The sequence below is a fragment of the Notolepis coatsorum genome (assembly GCF_963971535.1).
Source record: "Notolepis coatsorum genome assembly, chromosome: 6".
NCBI lineage: Eukaryota > Metazoa > Chordata > Actinopteri > Aulopiformes > Paralepididae > Notolepis > Notolepis coatsorum.
In genome coordinates, this window is record NC_140170.1 from 119,716,255 (window position 1) to 119,734,768 (window position 18,514).

Genomic DNA, 18,514 nt, shown 5'->3' on the forward strand with positions numbered 1-18,514 from the left:
GGCAAAGGGGGCAGCAGTTTAAAAAAACAAAACAAAAGAAAAGAAAAAAAATTTGCTCTGAAATATTATAGTGAAATATTTTGCACTGTTGTCGCATTTATCTTGATGAAATCCTCCCACAGGTTCTTTTTACTACCACATATTTAATTGAGACCCTTTATTTGTTTATTATTTCAATTTAGCTGGAAATACATTGCTACATCATTCAGTAACATTTGCAGAGCCTTATAACAAAAACATTATTACGGTCACCATTGTGACCAGTGGGATTAATCAACAATTTTTATTATTTATTTTTCTATTTCATTGAACATTGCACATGTTAAAAGCAACATTTTTTTTACTCAAAATGTGAGTATTACCAAGTCAACTTGTGTTCTTAAAACAATGACAATAAACATAGTTTTATTAGGTTGAAATAATGTGGTTGTATACTTATTTTTCTGTTAACTTATTATGGATTGAAAACTGAAAACCTTAATGCACAGTAACTGAACTCAATATTTTTAAGTTCTGGTAACTTATTCTTTTTTTTTTTACAGTGTAGTCTTGCGATCAATCAAAACGTATTTACACGATATACCTCACATTCACCCTCCATTCACATCCTGGTGTTCTCCATTAGGCCTGTAGGTGGAGCTATGACAGCACACGTACAGTACACACACCGATGGTGTGTGATGTGTCCAAAAATGAATGGGCACATGTGAGTGAAATGGTCGCACTGTATGCAGCTGTTTGTCTGCATTGCATCCCCCCCCCCCCCCAACTCAAATTTAGGGTTGATACAACCATCATAATAATATTGTTAATAATAACAATAACAATAATGATGTAATAATGTAAAAATTATCATTAAAAATACCTGATTATGAGAAAAAGAATTTACGATGCATGGAATATTGTTGAGGCACACTAGTTACAACTATATTTCAAACAGGCACTCCATGTCAAAAAGGTTGCTGACCCCTGATATAGAGGTTGGTCATGCTGACATGGTAGAGGAGGATCATCAGTATGTGGAGAGGTTGGTCATGCTGGTAGAGGAGGATCATTAGTATATAGAGAGGTTGGTCATGCTGACATGGTAGAGGATCATCAGTATATGGATAGGCTGGTCATGCTGACATGGTAGAGGAGGATCATCAGTATATAGAGGTTGGTCATGCTGACATGGTAGAGGATGATCAGTATATGGAGAGGTTGGTCATGCTGACATGGTAGAGGAGAATCATCAGTATATGGAGAGGTTGGTCATGCTGGTAGACTCGGAGGATCATCAGTATATAGAGGTTGGTCATGCTGACATGGTAGAGGAGGATCATCAGTATATGGGTTGGTCATGCTGACATGATAGAGGCGGATCATCAGTATATGGAGAGGTTGGTCATGCTGGTAGAGGAGGATCATCATTATTTGTCTTGGCAAAAAAGTGCATGAGGCGAGAGGGGGTAATGCATGAGTTATTGGAGGTTGATGGGCATATCCAGATCCAAAGTACACCTTGAACGCCTGCCTCCTCCCAAGATCTGTCTCATCCCACATTTACAGCGAGTCAACTTCAGAGTTGCCTGCTACAAAAGAGCAGACCAGCCAATATTTGAGAGGCCCAAACCCTATGATCATGATATAGGCTGGGAGAAGATGATGGTTGAGGGGGTGTTAGAGCCTGTCTGGACGGTTGGACCCATCCTCCCTTCTACTCTTGTTGTGGTACTGGCCCAGAAAGCGGAGTCAGAAGAGCAAGAAGCTCTCAACACTTTCAGTGCCTTTGATTAACATTGATTTACCCCATTGAATGCCACATCCACTTCAATGTTAGCGTTAAACACGCCTAATCTATGTTTTAAATTATGGCTATGTGTCTAATCTGCCCGTCGCTTATCAATGACTCGTTTTCCAGTCAACATTGTCGAAACGGATTGTTTTTTTTATCGGTTCATTTTCGTTTTATAGCATTTTGAAAAGCCCTCGTTTTCAAGGAAAATATAAAGATTCCATGATAAAAGACATTTACTGGAATATTCTAGAATACACAAAAACGTTGTCATTTTTCAGCCTATTCATGAATCGTTTTCAAATAAACGCTAGATTATCGATAGTATATGTGTACGTATGCACGCTATAGACGCGAGCTGAAAAATCTATTATCTTATTTCCTCATCAGCGATCACAGCCAAATCACACATGGGGCAAAAGCTTATATCTCCGTGAAAACAGGTCTGATTATCCTAAGACTGGTCAAATAGATTCCTTACCTGAGATCAGATGTTATCCAAAAAGATTATTCCAATTCCTGATCGCCATTCCAAATATCGATCACGCTTATTGATTACAGTGTTGATTCCTGTAAATACATAATCCAGGCTGATTTCGATCCCGCGAGCAGATCCCTCTTGAGCATACTGCTCGCCAGCACAAGGAGCGAGTTGGCTCCCCCCCCAGAGATCTACAGATCCCAGGTCAGTCTAAGCCAGTGGTTGACAAAGTCGGGGTCGCGACCCAAAGGTGGGCCGCGAGCAGCCACGGGAGGGCCGCGAGATGACAAAAAAAAAAAAAAATTTTTTTTTTTTTTTTTGTCAGGCCACTGAACTTAGAAGCAGGCCAGGACGCGTGAATATTAAAGGCAACCAACTTGTGTTCGGCTTTTCTCTGATTGGCCGCGACCCCCCACGCAGGCAAGCGGCAGCCGTCCCACGTCCCAAATGAAATCCAAGGAGCAAGCGGCAGCGCGGGCAACCAACTTGTGTACCAACCAACTTGTGTTCAGCTGCGGTAGCAGTGGAGCGCTGCTGACTGATTATTATGTTTCGCGTTTTTAACAACCAACTACCAGATTCACTCGTCACTGTACATCAATTTTTTAGATGAATGATTGTGGATATAATATAGAAAACACATCATTATGATATTGTCAAATGGCGCAAAATACAATGGTGAGTGAGGAATATATCTCCAGTGATAAAACCCAGTGCTCTATGTCTCTATGATACACAGCGTGGATGGGCTTTCAGAGGGAGAGGCATGCATGTACATAATTTCACCATAATCAAATACAGACATAATTGTATGTAAAATGTCGGTCATGTGGTGGAAGAGTTTAGTACAGTCACACAACAGAATACCAGTGTTTCTAGTCGATATGTTTATTAATATAAATAAACACCTGTCTGAACTGGTTCGACCAGCGCTTCTGCCGCGTCTCTCAGCGGAAAAGGGCGTGTGCTAGGGCGGTCACGTGGCCAATCAGAGAAACGCTGAACGAAAAGCTGAACACAAGTTGGTTGCCTTTAATATTCACGCGGCCAGGACAGTGTTTCTAGTTGTATTCTAAAATTATATTCTATTGTATTCTAAAATGTGACTATATGGTTTTATATTAACTTAATAAATAAACAAAAACGAAAAATCTACTTATTTCAACGAACATTTCAAACAGATTATGCACATAAAACGCTGAAAACAACCGAAGCAACAATAGTATTTTAATGAGGCTATTATTATTATCATTATTATTTTGCAACAAGTTAGCCCTCTCATAAATAGCACATAATTAAATGAATAACTAACTTGAACTAACTTAATAGGATTGAAGTAATGGCCTTAAAAAATCGGTCGCCTGACAAAAAAAAAAGAAAAAAAAACCTGACTATGTGCATTGGGCCGCGGCTCTCTGACGCCTTATTTTCTGGGTCCCGGCCTGAAAAGTTTGGGAACCCCTGGTCTAAGCGACTGACCTGCAGTTACACAGGGATAGACAATAGGGGGCGCTTTTTTCCAATCTGAGCTCCTGTAGGGGCTGGTGTACCTAGGGTGACCAGATCCCAATAAACCAAATGTGGGACAAATGGTATGTTTGTGAGGGACAATGTGGGACACCCCCCCCCCCCCCCCCAGTGCAGCCCCCTCCCCTTTTTTGGTGGACTGTCCCTGTCGCCTCCTTCAAGGCTCATCCACCACTGTCCTCATTAAAATGACCACAAGCCTAATATGTTTTGCCCTTATTCATATTTTCTTTTTTTCCCCTTTTGTCTCTAATGGGTGTTAAGTACTCAAAATAAATAAAATTACCACCCAGACTTACTATCACTTATGATTATAGGTCTGGACCCGCAGTCTTATCACACACGCACGCACACGCACACACACACACACACACAGCTCTCCCCCCTCTCTCTTACTCTGCCCCCCACAGATTCTGGACTAACCCCCTCTGACACACAAAGTAAAGTGTCTGTGTGTGTGTCACACACACAGACACACACTGCCACTTCACTTTACTGCCATTAATTAGTTTGTTTATTTAGTGTACATCATATTAGTTTACTGCCATATCCATCATCTCACTGCCACTTTACTGCCATTATTGTATTATTGTATTTTACTGCCATTATTTATTATTCATACTTACTATGTACCACTGCTGCTAAAAGTGTTGCACTAAGTTCTCGTTTACCTCTATTTACATTCACTCATACATTCACTTTTTTTAGCTACTGTCTACATTGTATATAGTCCTGTATACTGTCCATTATGTTACTTTATAGTGTACTATGTTACTTTATGTTTATAGTGTACTATGTTACTTTATGTTTATATTAGATCTTGTTCTTTATATACACCGTGGGAAGGCGGGAATGCAATTTAATTGATCTGTATGTCTTGCACGTTACGAGAGGTGACAATAAAGCTGACTTTGACTTTTGACTAACAAAAGTAACTCACCAAAACAACTCACACGTCCAGGGATTCACACTGGCATTGCAGTGATGAGAGCAGGAACAGTAATGGCACAATAATAAAGTACAGAATACAATTATCTTCCACCTGCACTGATTTGTGTGGGGGGGGGGGGGTTACCGGTTACATGAACGACTACTCGCATCTTATTTATTGTTATCATTAGTTTTCAATCTAAACCCTTTGGGATTGCTTTCCCCTTTTCAAACTTGGACCAAGCGCTATTCTCTCGTGCTGAGCAGCAGAGATACTGTAACAGCAGCGTGTGGAACTGATCTGATCCGTAGCGCGCGTGTATCCCTTGCCTGGGTTCGTTGCGCCAGGCTCAAACGGATCCTCCGCGCGCAACAGCGTTAGGACTTGTTGTCATGTCGCCTGGATGTCCAGGATGCGGTGTCACTCGCGGTCAGATACTAGTAACGTTACCGCGACGCATAGAGGTTCTTCACATTGGCTGGGGGGGGGGGGGGGGGGCGTTAGCGCGGATGACAACTAATCATGCGGGACATGGTCTCAATTTGCATGACGCGTGAAAAGAGACAGAAATGCTGTGCAATCACGCGCAATGCGTGAAGTCTGGTCACCCTAGGTGTACCATCGGGAGACTCGGTTGATGAAATATGAATTCAGATCGCTAATAAAACAATAAAACGATGTTTGTCGTCGTGGGCACTCAACGGGGGGGGGTGATAAAACGAGATATGTCGTCCGTGGCACTGAAAGGGTTAATAAGGAGGCAGATTATGCAAAACGTAACGTGGATGAGCTGGATGGAGAGTATGAGTGTGATAAAGAGGAGGAAGAGATGGAGATTGGAGAGACATTGACGATATCTTTGGCAATGATGATGATGATTAGTAGTTTATGTTTGAATGTTGTGCCAACAGAGAAGATGTACTGTAATAGTACTTAGTTTGAACCTTAAAACATATTTCAAATTGTATAGGGAAATGTGTTAATTTTTGTCTATGTAGGACAAATTAGTCTTTTCACATTCGTCTTCCACTTTTGGCCATGTTTACACAAAATCTACAATATTTAGGGCATAACAGCATGGAGACAATCTTTATTACAATATTATTTCCAATATTAACCTAAATCGATCTCGTCCAATGCACTACATTTTAGAGATAGTACGTTTTTTTCAGCGTTTTTGGCTTTTTCTGACCTGAAATTTAATCAAGATGTGTTTGAATCTTAAAAGTAACAATTGTACTGAATTCCTTGGGTCAAACTTGTTTGGGATTTTTTTTTTTATTTGTCTCTATATGTTGTTAACTTCAAAAGTGATGCCGTTTTCTTTTTCTTCTTTTTCAGGTTTTTGTTCAGGATAGGTGTAATAAAGGGTTAAAAATAAACCCCATGGGACATTATTTCAACCCGTTACCTGGCAAAATCTTAAAATAGACACTTCAAGGATTAAGAAAAAACAGGTGGTGAAAAAAAAAATCCACCCTATGCAGGTGGACCTGTTTCCATCTAGACCAGGGGTTGGCAACCTGCGGCTTATTTTTTTCTCATATTTTAGAGATCGATGTCATACTGTGACACTGAAATTAAAGGATATTTCATCAACTAAGATATTTAGTCAACAAAAGGCTTACCTGTATGCCCGATATGTGGTGCGAAATTTGCGAACAACGAAAGATTTACTTTTTATTTGATAGATTTTCCACAAATAAGGGAAGGACTCAAATATACCTGAATAGTTCAGGGTTTTATTTCAAAGTCGGTCTACAGACACCAGTGTTTTGTCTCCTCTTCTGTGTTTTATTTAAAAATAGGTCTACACAGCCAGTATTTTTTCTCCTCTTCATAAGAGTTTGAGGTTTTCCTTTGTGATAACAGGTAAAAACAGCAATAAAAAGTCAATTTCTTTTTGTTTTATAATCCCATTAATGCAACAAACTGTGTGCTATAAGTATAAAGTATAATAAATCACAAATTACTTTGGGTATGCAATTGTCAGGCGTTTTATGCTAAATGTGGGGTATGCTTGGAGATATATAAAACGTTATACACTGTGTCATCTTCATTTTAAGGGTAAATAGGTTGTGCGGCTCCCTGAGCATTTTATTTTGTGGGACGGGGGAAAAGTGGCTCTTTTGATAGTAAAGGTTGCTGACCCCTGATCTAGACTAAGTGTGATGCGTGCCTGGTGCCAGTGTATGGCAGCCATTGAGCCTGCATAGCCCAAGGTTGGGTGCTACCAGTGGTGGTGAAGGAGGCAATTTCCACCCTACATTGTGGAGAGAGCTTTTGAGTGTCTAGAAAAGAGCTATATAAATGTAATGAATTATTATAGCAACTTTAATATTCCAACAATCTAACCAAATCTCCAGTCACCATTCAGTTTTTTGTGTGCTTTTGTTTTTTTTATTGAAGAGTGCATCAGAACATAAACACTGAGCAGCCCGTTATATCATCAGACATCATAATATACCGCATCTTACAGCTCAAAAACAAAACCAACAAAACACTGGTGTAAAATAATAAAATACCTGTGACAATAAGTAGAACAGGTTGTACTGTAAATACATACATTTTGAAGACTAGAAAAACCACGAGTTGTCTCAAAATGTCTTGCAAGTTATGTCACAGATCAAGAAGTCCAAGGATTTGAAACTATATTAAAATATTTGTACAGCTCTAGTCCTGTTGGGACATTGGGAATGAAGAGGGAGCATTTACTAAAAAGGAAAATCAAACTGATTCAACTTGATACAAAACGGTCAGAGGTATTTATTAATTGCTTCTTGGTTACGTGGAAATCAAAGCTGCTAATTAAATTCCATTAGCCATATGAAAATGGATCAACTTTAACGCATTCATCAATCATCAGAAAAAGACAAAAAAGGGTAACAAAACAATGGTCTTCTATGACAACAAATCTTAACATAAACTCCATCACAAATAAAGAGTCCTCGCTGTAATCTTTTCACCTTTTCCCCATCACAAAGGGAAGTTTGGAACATGGATGGTGTCGTTAACAGAGCGTGAAACTTAAGCGCTGCAAATGGCATACTGTATTTTGTAAAACCCTGATTCATCTTCTCATAACACAGGTTACAAAAGTTCCCAGTTTTCTTCAAAGTATTTTTAATCCAGGCGGTGGGCGGAGTTATCCAACCCTGAGGGGCGGGGCTACGAGGACAACTCCATCTCCTCTGACGAACAGCATGGATATGTTCCTCTTGGTGGACTGAAGTGACAGAACAAATACACAAGATAAATCAACAACATTAGGCCTAGTACAGCTGGACCCAGCAGAAAATCAGGTGTCAAACCTGTGATACCACAGCCCGATTTTGCTCAAAGGAACACACCAACTTTTTGGGAAATTTGACATCTACCCTGGAGTTAGACAAGCAGATGCATACCATTTTCTTCTCTGTGCATGCATTAGGCTTAGGGAACAGCCGCACCGTTAGCCTAGCGTCATTCACTGGAAGTAGGTGTGCCAGTGTAGCCTAGTTCCCAACAGTCACGAAATACACTCCAAATACAAAACTTTCCTGTAAACATGTTGTGACCTGTGATGTATTTACCACATGGAGAGAAACATTTTTAATTAAGACATTTTTGTTTTCTAAAAAGATATATACCGTAAAGTTTTGGAGTTGTATTTGGAGTGTATTTCGTGACGGTTGGGAACTAGGCTACACTGGCACACCTACTTCCAGTGAATGACGCTAAGCTAGGCTAACGGTGCGGCTGTTCCCTAAGCCTAATGCATGCACAGAGAAGAAAAGGGTATGCATCTGCTTGTCTAACTCCAGGGTAGATGGCAAATAAGCAAATTTCCCAAAAAGTTGGCGTGTTCCTTTAAGGTAGGTAAATAAAGTACTAATCGACCACAGGAGAAAAGGTACATAAATTACGTTATGTTATAGCCATGAGTAATATATATATAATATATATATATTTTTTTTATGGTCATCGAAAATGTAACATGTACATATTAAAAATAAGTACATGTATTACATATTCAATTTTTTTTTTAACGTTTTCAGAAAACAAAACCATGGCCACTCGATGCATGTGTTGTGCCGGATTATGACGGGGACCCGATGGACACCAATACTGGAAATCGCAATCAGACAATTGGAATATTCTTCAAAGGTAAGGAATATCTGACGTCAATTCCACCTGCGTGCGTGTTCAAAACGAATGCCGTTGATGACGATCAGAGCATCAAAAAACGAACCCCCCCCCCCCTTGATGCATTCATGATGAAACATAATACCCATTATATTGGAAATAGTATGTCCAGGCGAGCAACGCTAACAGTTTTAGCAAAATGCACATATTGCTCCATAGCTCCGTTCTCAGGAATTAGCCAGGATCACTCTGAAACTATACAATATTCCCCACGGTATAACACGTGAACATATGAAAACATTTATTCTTTTTCACATGTTGAACGATGGATAGTTAATGTCAAATGAGCCATAGTATTGTCTCCATAGCTATAATATAGAATATAGATATAGCCCTCCAAACACTGCAACGCACAGTGAAATTCCCTATCTCTTAAAGCGGTGGCGCAGTAGGTACAAGGATAGCTAAAGCCGCTGGCGCTGAAAGTGTTAATGATAACCGTTAAGAGAATGTTAAAACTAACCTGAACTAGAATCATAGTTAGATAGTGGTGAGAGCACTCGCCGCGAATGCAATGATTATTGGTTCAACTCCTGGTTGTGGCGTTTGTTTTGGACTTTTGCAGATACAATACATAAATATATTACTTACGGACGGTTATAACATACCGGTAATGTATTGTACATTATGTACTTTTTCTTCCTGTGGACAATTGGTACATGGTTTACATTTTCTGATTAGACCATGTTGTAGTGCAGGATGGCATCAGGTATGAAGTGGAGCTTCTACATTGACAATGAATTCGAGACTGATTTTGTGGAAATGCAGAATGTTTAATATCCAAATCATCCCAACCTCCTCCCAATTCACTATCTATGGAGCAGTTTCAGTATTTTGTACCTAGTAATACAATATTACTGAAATAATTCCTCTTTGATGATAAGACTGTCACAACATTACAATGTATCCAACTAATCAGCTGATCTAGCCAATGATGCACTTGTATCAACTGTTGTACATTTTCCATGCTGTGATTCGGTTTATGAAATTAAGCTATTCTATTGGACAAATATCCTAGTCTTTCATCAAGACTGAGGTAGCAAGTGTTGAATTTTGACAAAGTAGTCAAACAGTCCCACTTTGGCAGCCCCTTTTGTTAACTAGTACAGGGGGTGGGGGTATTATTTCTGAAGATGACATGCTGTTGTCAGTACTAGTAGTAGACATGCTGAGGCAGAGGGATTGCTTCTCTCTCATTAAGTAAAATGAATCAAAGCTCATGCTACATCAATGGTGATGAAGGGACATGGCTACCTTGCTAGTACTGACACCTAGAGGAGATTATACATTTCATCTTTTCAATCACTTACACATTTGACCTAAAAGTACAGAACGTTGGAAAATGCTATGGCTGATTTGGGGACAATGGGATGCGAGGATAGCTAGCCAGCCTTGTCAAACATAACGTAAGGAACGTTACTGACAGAAATGCTTGCTAGCATAAGGTTTGCTTGTCAGGCTCATTTTCAATGGCACCAGTCAAGTGACGGGTGGTTGTCAAGCAGTTGCTGCGGCAGTGAAGCAGCTGCTATTCCACACAGTCCACATATAAATAATTGACTCCTGTAGGCTGGCACTGGTGGGTCCAGCAAAAATATCATACTGATGTGTAAGAGAAGGCATTAGTGGAAGAGGCCAGCATTGTTAAACCTTTGAGATTGAGACACAAATGAGCAAACAGTCTCACTCCCTAGGACCCAGGCTCCTAAAGAAATTAAAATAAAGTATGGAAAAGGTACATACATTTCAGTAAACCATGCAACACTAGAGGGAGAAAAGTGGTGTTTGGAGAAGCAGTGTTTATTTAGTTTGACTTAATCACAAAGTGTTTAAATAGACCAGAATTAGCAGTAAACAATACTGGCTCTCTGAAATAAAGCACATGGATACTTTTCATATTTGTGCATGAAAGAGTTTTTGATTTGGGGATAATGAGATGTGCAGATAGCTAGCCAGCCTTGTCAAACATAACGTCAGATCATTATTTACCGTTTGTCAGCCATAGGGAACGTTAGACAGAAATGCTTGCTAGCATAAGGTTTGCTTGTCAGGCTCATTTTCAATGGCACCATTCAAGTGACAGGTGGTTGTCAAGCAGTTGCTGAGGCAGTGAAGCAGCTGCTATTCCACACAGTCCACATATAAATAATTGACTCCTGTAGGCTGGCACTGGTGGGTCCAGCAAAAATATCATACTGATGCGTAAGAGAAGGCATTAGTGGAAGAGGCCAGCTTTGTTAAACCTTTGAGATTGAGACACAAATGAGAAATTGTCTCAACCCCTAGGACCCAGGCTTATTTAAATATATCATTTCCCCCACGATAATGTCATAATCCACCTCTGCAGCCATTATCAGCAGCCATTTTGTGACTCTTTTGGACGAAGCACATCCTGTAGCCAAATTAGTCACAGCGTATAATAAATGTACGTGTTTGTTTATTAGTACCGGTATATAAACTGTCTTAGATTGTGCATAAACATTTATACTTTGACTGTATCCCTATACGTTTTAATATAGGGGCACATGTGCTTGTTAAAACAGTAACTGTAGAACCCTATGAGTAGCAGTATGAGCAGTAGTAGGCTCAGTGGTAATAGTCTTTGTGGGGTGTAGTGTATATGATTATGTTCAGTCTTACCTTGTAGAGTTCCTCATACGTCTCTTCGTCTATCTCCACTGTGGTCACGGTCTCCTCCACATCTCCTAGGATCATGTTCAGGTGCTGGTCATACGCCTGGAACAAGCAACAAACATGAGCCACAACTAGAGCTGCCGCGGTATTGATGTTTTCCTTACCGCACACATTTGCAAAATATTTCCTACCGCCGCGGTTATTACCGCACGCACACAAAAAAAAAAAAAAAAGTTTGAATGCATTTTTTTTTTAGTAGTAGTCTACTCTTTATAGCATATAGCCTGCCTCTAGTCTAAATGTCTATCTTTAGAGGATGGCTTTGCAGCATGAATATTGTTTGGGATTCGGCAAGCACGCATTAGTTATTGAAAGTGAAACACGGATTCGAAGTTTCCCCTCTGGTCGTGCGCAGTTCACTCGGTGTCGCGGGCAGGGGTGGTTACCCCTAACCCCCCCGACCCTTTCTTATTATTATTACTATAAAGTTACTACTTTATAATAAAGGCATTCGTTTTGTGGCATTAACATTATATAGTTATACGTTCAATAACATCAGCGTATTTACCGGACAATAGCAAGGCAAGCAATACTCTATTCATATCTCAGTTCCTTTCTTTGCTCAGAGCGTGCTGAGTTGTCCCATTCTGCGGTCTGTTAATAAAGTTTTCAATCAGACAAGTGTATAGAACGAAGGGCTTTTATTATAACATTCGTTGCAGACAGTAAAATCATTATGTCTCGTTTAGTACTCCTGAAGAGCGATGGTAGTCCACTCCGGCGGAGAGTTAAAGCTAACGTTATTAGCCGTGTTGTGATGAGCTGACATTCAGGACGTAAAAAACGTGTGACGCGTCTCTCTTCTGACCAATCAGTGGTCTGCAATGTTTCACGTGACTTTTCTGGTACCCAATAGGGTCGCTTGGAACCTCGATGGAGGAGTAGGGTATATCTGCAGAGCCGCAAGCCCAACGAGAGGAGGGTAATTTATTATTATTATTATAAAAAACAGCGGTGACGCGGTATTCAGCCTACTCTGCGGTGGCCGTGATGTAACAGCGATACCGCGGTAATGCGGTAATCGCGGCAGCTCTAGCCACAACCAAACCAGGGTGTCTAGGTAGGTATCAGCAAATACAGTCTAAGAATCTTGCACCTATGGCAATAAGTAGGGGTGCACCGATATATCGGTCGGGTATCGGTATCGGCCGATAAGTGCCTTGTTGACTGCTATCGGCCTATAAGCTCAAATGTGCCGATAGCAGTCGCCGATAAATACCCATCAATTTGTGTAGCGTCAAAAGGTAAAAAAAAAAAGTTCACTCGCGACCTACCTGCACAACGCCCGCCGTCCCCCACACACACACACACAAGCTACTGCATCAAAGTAACTACTTATGATTAACAAGGCATTCGTTTTGTGGCATTAACGTTATATAGTTAGTGTTACACGGACAATAACATCAGCATATTATTATTACCCATAGCAGCAAGGCATTACTCCAAGTCCGTTCATTAGCTACCGGGAGATGCAAGACTAACGTTACTGGTGAAAATGTGATTTGCGTTGGAATACTCCTTTGCCAACTTGCTGTACTTTGCTTGCAGGTCTGCAGCCATTATTGCTGCATTATGAATAGCCCCAACTTTAGCCAAGGTAACGTTATGGCTAAACCTTTAACAATAGTTAACGCTAGCTTTCGGTTAGCTGTTCAATGCTATTAATAACACAACTCCCCGTCAACACCCTCTCTCGGGAAGATGGCATTTAAGAAAGTATCTGCTGTTAAAATGACAAACATTTGTTTTGTGGCATTAACGTTATATAGTTAGTGTTACACGTTCAATAACAAGCATATTATTTACCCGAAGATAGCAGTAAACAAGGCATTACTCCGTTAGTCCGTTCATAGCTCGGTTCCATTCCGTTGCTCATTCCGTACCCAACTACACATTCTGCAATCCGTTAATAAAGTTTTCAACCAGACAAATGTATAGAAAGGCTTTGTTTTATTATAACATTTGTTGCAGTAAAATCATTATGTCTCATTTGGTCATGCTGTGGAGCGCCGGTCGGCGGGCCGGGCAGCTAACGTAGCTACGTTAAGTGTGTTCTGCTCTCGCAAACAGAACAATGGTGGCATGCCCGAAAGTAGAAAATGAATAAACGCTTGCCGATTGGTGGTAAGGACAGCAGGAGGTGGGTGCTAGCGGTGTGGCGTAATTGGCCGAATCGACTGTCAATCAAAATGGTTCCATTGCATTGGTTGAAAGCTCTGGTTGAGAGAATAGTATCCCGCTGCAGGCCGTCAGAATGGTTCCATTGCATTGGTTGAAAGCTCTGGTTGAGAAAATAGTATCCCTCTGCAGGCCGTCAGACGATACTGGGAGAGAGATAGTGATACCATAAACATATTTCTTGATGTTTCCCTTTTTTAAGTAAGTAAAGAGGCCTACAAATACAAACATACACATACAAATATACAGTAGTTTCATTAAAAAAATTTTTAAAAAAATTACAAATACTTATATACAAATATCGGTATCGGCCGATAGTGTTAGTTGAACAATCGGTATCGGCGGCCAATTTTCACATCGGTGCATCCCTAGCAATAAGCGGTACTTGCAGGTATGTTTTTGAACCTCACTTAGCAGGGTTCACTTCGAACAGTGTGTGATGTCAGTCAGTTAGCACCGATGCTCACTCTTGCATTTCCTCGCTGGCGGTCTATAGTTCTATGGCTGACGGTCGCTTTTCTTTTTGACTGTTAACCTTCATCTGAATGACAAATTAGTTAATTTCTCTTTGGATTTGCAGTTTTGGAAGTTTGACAATTTGTAGTAATCTATCTTTTCTTGGGGGGCTATGTGAAGAGGTATATGCGAAAAGACTTGCCTTGTGTACATTGACAATAAAATAATGTTCTTCTTGACCCATGGGCTTGCCAGCATAGATCCATCTACAGTATAATGCAGGTGACAGTGCTACAGTTATTTGGACTAGGGGAGGAATGGTTCACAAAACTCAGTTTGGTTCCTCATATCTGTTCCAAGATTGGGAATTACCTAGTTGCTAAAGTGACTACGAGAGGAACGTTGTGGCTGCATATAGTTCATTAAACCACCTTAATCCTTTGTGGTAATGGAATTTGGTAATTGAATTGCTTTTGATCTCTCCTTGTGCTGTTAACGTAGCAAGGTGAACCATTACATTAAATCCCCTCAGTCACGTTTAATCCATCTCCATCATAGACAAAACCAAATGTGTAACGTGCCGAAACAGCTGACTTAAGTATTATGTGATTCAACTTGTCTTGTCCATTTATCAGTAATTGCCATTTCCCACACAAACCTACTGATTTGACAGCTGCACTCAACATCTCGCCTGGGCAAACTGAAAGGTCCTGCTCGGTTTCGGATTTAAATGCAGCGGGAACAAATAACTAATATTAAAGGTGGGGTAGGCAATTTGAGAGAAATGAGCACGAGTGACTGAGCTCACATGTCGAGCAGAAAGAAGAGTGAGCTCACATGTCGAGCAGAAAGAAGAGTGAGCTCACATGTCGAGCAGAAAGAAGAGAAAGCTCTGCATCACTTTTCAAGCCTGGTGCCACAGACTGCCAGAGACACCAACAGCTTCAAGCCGTTTCTTTCAATAAATATTAAATAATATTTCCCAGACTCTGATCGGCAGGCTGTACTTTTCCATGAGAAATGTCCGGTAGCCAACATTCCGGAAAACCAACTTTTCAAAATCTCCAGCCAACTCTGCAAATAAAATTACTCAGTCCACAGCCTATTTGCGCCCCTACAGTGTTGTTGATAATGACTGTTTTCAATATATGATCCACACAATTGAGCCCAGGACCTGGTATATCATGCCATCAGCTTTTTGCTGAGAAAGCGGTGCCATTCCAAGAGACAAAAGAAAAGGTGTTGAAAAAAGCAACAAGTGTAGCACTTAACTTGTTGTGATGTGAGGACATGAGACTAGCAGTCACCTTCACTACTCTCTATATTACTGAAGACTGGCAGCTCCAGTATAGTGTTATACGAACATGCATGTAAGCAACACAGGTGCAAACATGAATTAAATGTTTCAGAATCACGTTGGACATGAATGACATGAATATTACACGTCACATGCCTTGTAATACTAGGGGTGGGAATCACCCGTTTCATCACGATACAATAGATTATTTGGACAACGATACAATATTTGTCGATATCACAAAGTCTGCCACGATACGATGGGATTCAATTCAGGTGCCTGTGATCGATGAGACGATATCATATGCCCATTTAACACAATCAGTAAAAAAAATTTGAGCTCTTCCAGACATTTAAATGAAAAACAATGTATTGTTTTTAATACAAATATACCTCCTGTTCACTGTAAAGTGCCACGTTTTGATATATTGAGCTTTAAACTTTAAGTTCCATTTTTTTGAACTCACAACACACAACCTAAAACCCCTCCCTTACCTCCCTCTTAGGGCTGGGCGATATGGAAAAAAATCATATCGCGATAACGATATGATAATTTTATTTCTCGATATCGATAATTATCTAATTGTTATAAGCATAAAAAAAATTAAAAAAAATAAAAAATTTAACAACAGATGTATGTTTATTTTGCAGAAATTCTTTGTCGTTGCCGCCATCTTTAGTGTTACATCCCCTCACACTCCAGTTCTCAGGCTGCAGCTGGTTTAAAAGCTAAAGTAAACCGGCTTCTCTGCTGGCTGTGGCTCCAGAGGAGTTGAACAGTTCTGGCTCTGTTAGTTTATTTTCGATCTTTTGGCGCTTTTTTGGTGGACCAAAAATGTGCACTGTGACTCGTGACTGGAGTCTAATTCTGCTAGCACACATAGCCTACTGTGTACAGACGGTTTCAAAATGTATTTTAAATTAGAAAGCAAACAAAATAAATGGACAAGAGAAAAATAAATCTCAATTTGGTCAGTATTGTCATTTGGACAAGCAAAGCCATTACTTTAAGTTGCAGGCAAGAAAGACAAGTCTGTCCACTGCCCTGTTGCAGGTCACAAAAAAATAAAAATAAAAAAAATTATTTCGATATTCGATATCGATTATTAAAATATATCGCGATATTTATCGTTATCGTTATATAGCCCAGCCCTACTCCCTCTCCCAAACCGTTCCTACAACAATTGTTTTATGTTGCATGATCATGTATACATTTATTATGTATTATATTTTTTATGTTTAAATATCAACATTATCTGTCCATCCTCAGTAAATACTATCGATATAATATACTCCTCTGACTTCATCTGGTCTTTCAAAAGAGAGATGGGACGCGAACGCACACACAGAAAGGGAGAATGCCCCCCTTCCATAGTCGCCACTAATGGACCTCTGCTGTTCTCTCTATGCATCTGATCAGGGTTAGCTTAGCTTAGTTAGCGTAAGCAGCTAACGTTAGTTTAGGCCTTTAATTAACGCGACGTGGGCATAAAGGAATGGCGAGGATGCAAAGCATGTTAGATGCATTTGACCCAAAAAAACTGCTGTAACGTCTACACACCAGAGCCCTCATTTATTAACACTTCTTAGAAAGTGTTCTATTTTCATACGTAAGCACAGAATTTAGAATGTGTGCACGCACAGAAATATTGGGATTTATCAACCGTGCGTACACAGGTCCTACGCTCCTCGGTGTTGATAAATACCTCTTTGTTCTACCGTCAATGCTTGTGCATGATTATCCATATTATGGTCATGAAACACCCCCCATGGGATGTGAAATAATGGACTGACCCGAGCGGAACTCTGAGAAACTTCACGGGAGATTGTTCACCGAGGCGCTGTCGAACGAAGAAGACACAACCGGTGTTATGGGATAAATAAAAGGCTGACTTGTACATGGTGATGTCAGATATCAACTAGGCTTGGGCGGTATCCTTTTTTCACACCGGCAAACCTTTATGATATAATACCCCGGTGCACTGTATTTGACGGTATGACTTTCATTTTAATCAGCGGGGGGGGGGGGGGGGGGGGGGACCCGTTGTTACCAAGTAAACAAATCATCGTCAGCTCTCATAATGGTAGTCCCGCACCGGTAGAAGCCCGCACCGTTTTAGCGTTAGCATCTAGCCATGGCAGACTATTTGATTCCTTAAGGGCTAGAAATTGCCTGGGTTTTGGTGATATGCTCCCGAAATGCTCCCGTTGTTTGGCTACTTCTATGTGCAGTGAAAACTACTCGAATGCTTTATAACCTAGTCATTGATTTAGTTCAGGGTAATCTAAGATTAGCCGCAGAGCTAACGCTAGTTAACGTGAGCTAACGCTAGTTATTCAAGCTCAGTAGCCCACAGAGAGAGATAAACAGCTGACAGCGGATAGTACAGGACGGTACAAATACAATAAAAAGAGGGAGCTCCAGTAGCTCACCACGTACCGCGAGTGCTATTTCAGCGCCGTGGACAACCGTGCTCGTCACGGATCTGGGGCTGAGCGAGTTCGAATCCCGGACTGCAGCCGTGCCTTTCCCAGAGTGTCTTCCCCCCCATCTGAACCCTTTCAGCCTGCTTCTGTCGGTCGAACTTGACCAAGTATAAATGCGATAAACGTATAAAAGAGCCAGGGAAATGGCCAAAGTTTAAAAAAAAACAAATACAATAAAAAGGCGGGTGGGGGCTGTTGTGTAAACCTTGTACTCTTTAGTTCACATATAATAGACAGATTATTTGCTTGCTCCACGAGTTGCTCCACAACAACACACCAACTCTCGTCACAACGCTTTACGGTATTTTCACAGCACTGTCGCAACATTACCGTAAAACTCGCTCCACTAGACCAGGGGTTCCCAAACTTTTCAGGCCGGGGCCCAGAAAATAAGGCGTCAGAGAGCCGCGGCCCAATGCACATCGTCTGTTTTTTTTTTTTTTTTTTTTTTTTTTTGCCAGGCGACCGATTTTTTAAGCCAAATATCACTTCAATCCTATTA

The 18,514-nt window shown here is 40.6% G+C and overlaps 1 protein-coding gene across 1 annotated transcript in view; it reads right to left on the minus strand.

The window, feature by feature from the left end:
• Positions 1–7,080: 7,080 nt before the first annotated feature.
• The window catches only part of lsm3 (LSM3 homolog, U6 small nuclear RNA and mRNA degradation associated), a 55,444-nt gene continuing 44,010 nt past the window's right edge, over positions 7,081–18,514 (minus strand). Inside the window, exons 3-4 of the mRNA XM_084316222.1 lie at positions 11,542–11,637; positions 7,081–7,942 (exon numbers count right to left, since the gene is read on the minus strand). Of these exons, the coding sequence (XP_084172348.1) occupies positions 7,862–7,942; positions 11,542–11,637 (177 nt within the window). The 3' untranslated portion in view covers positions 7,081–7,861. The remainder of the gene's footprint in view (positions 7,943–11,541; positions 11,638–18,514) is intronic.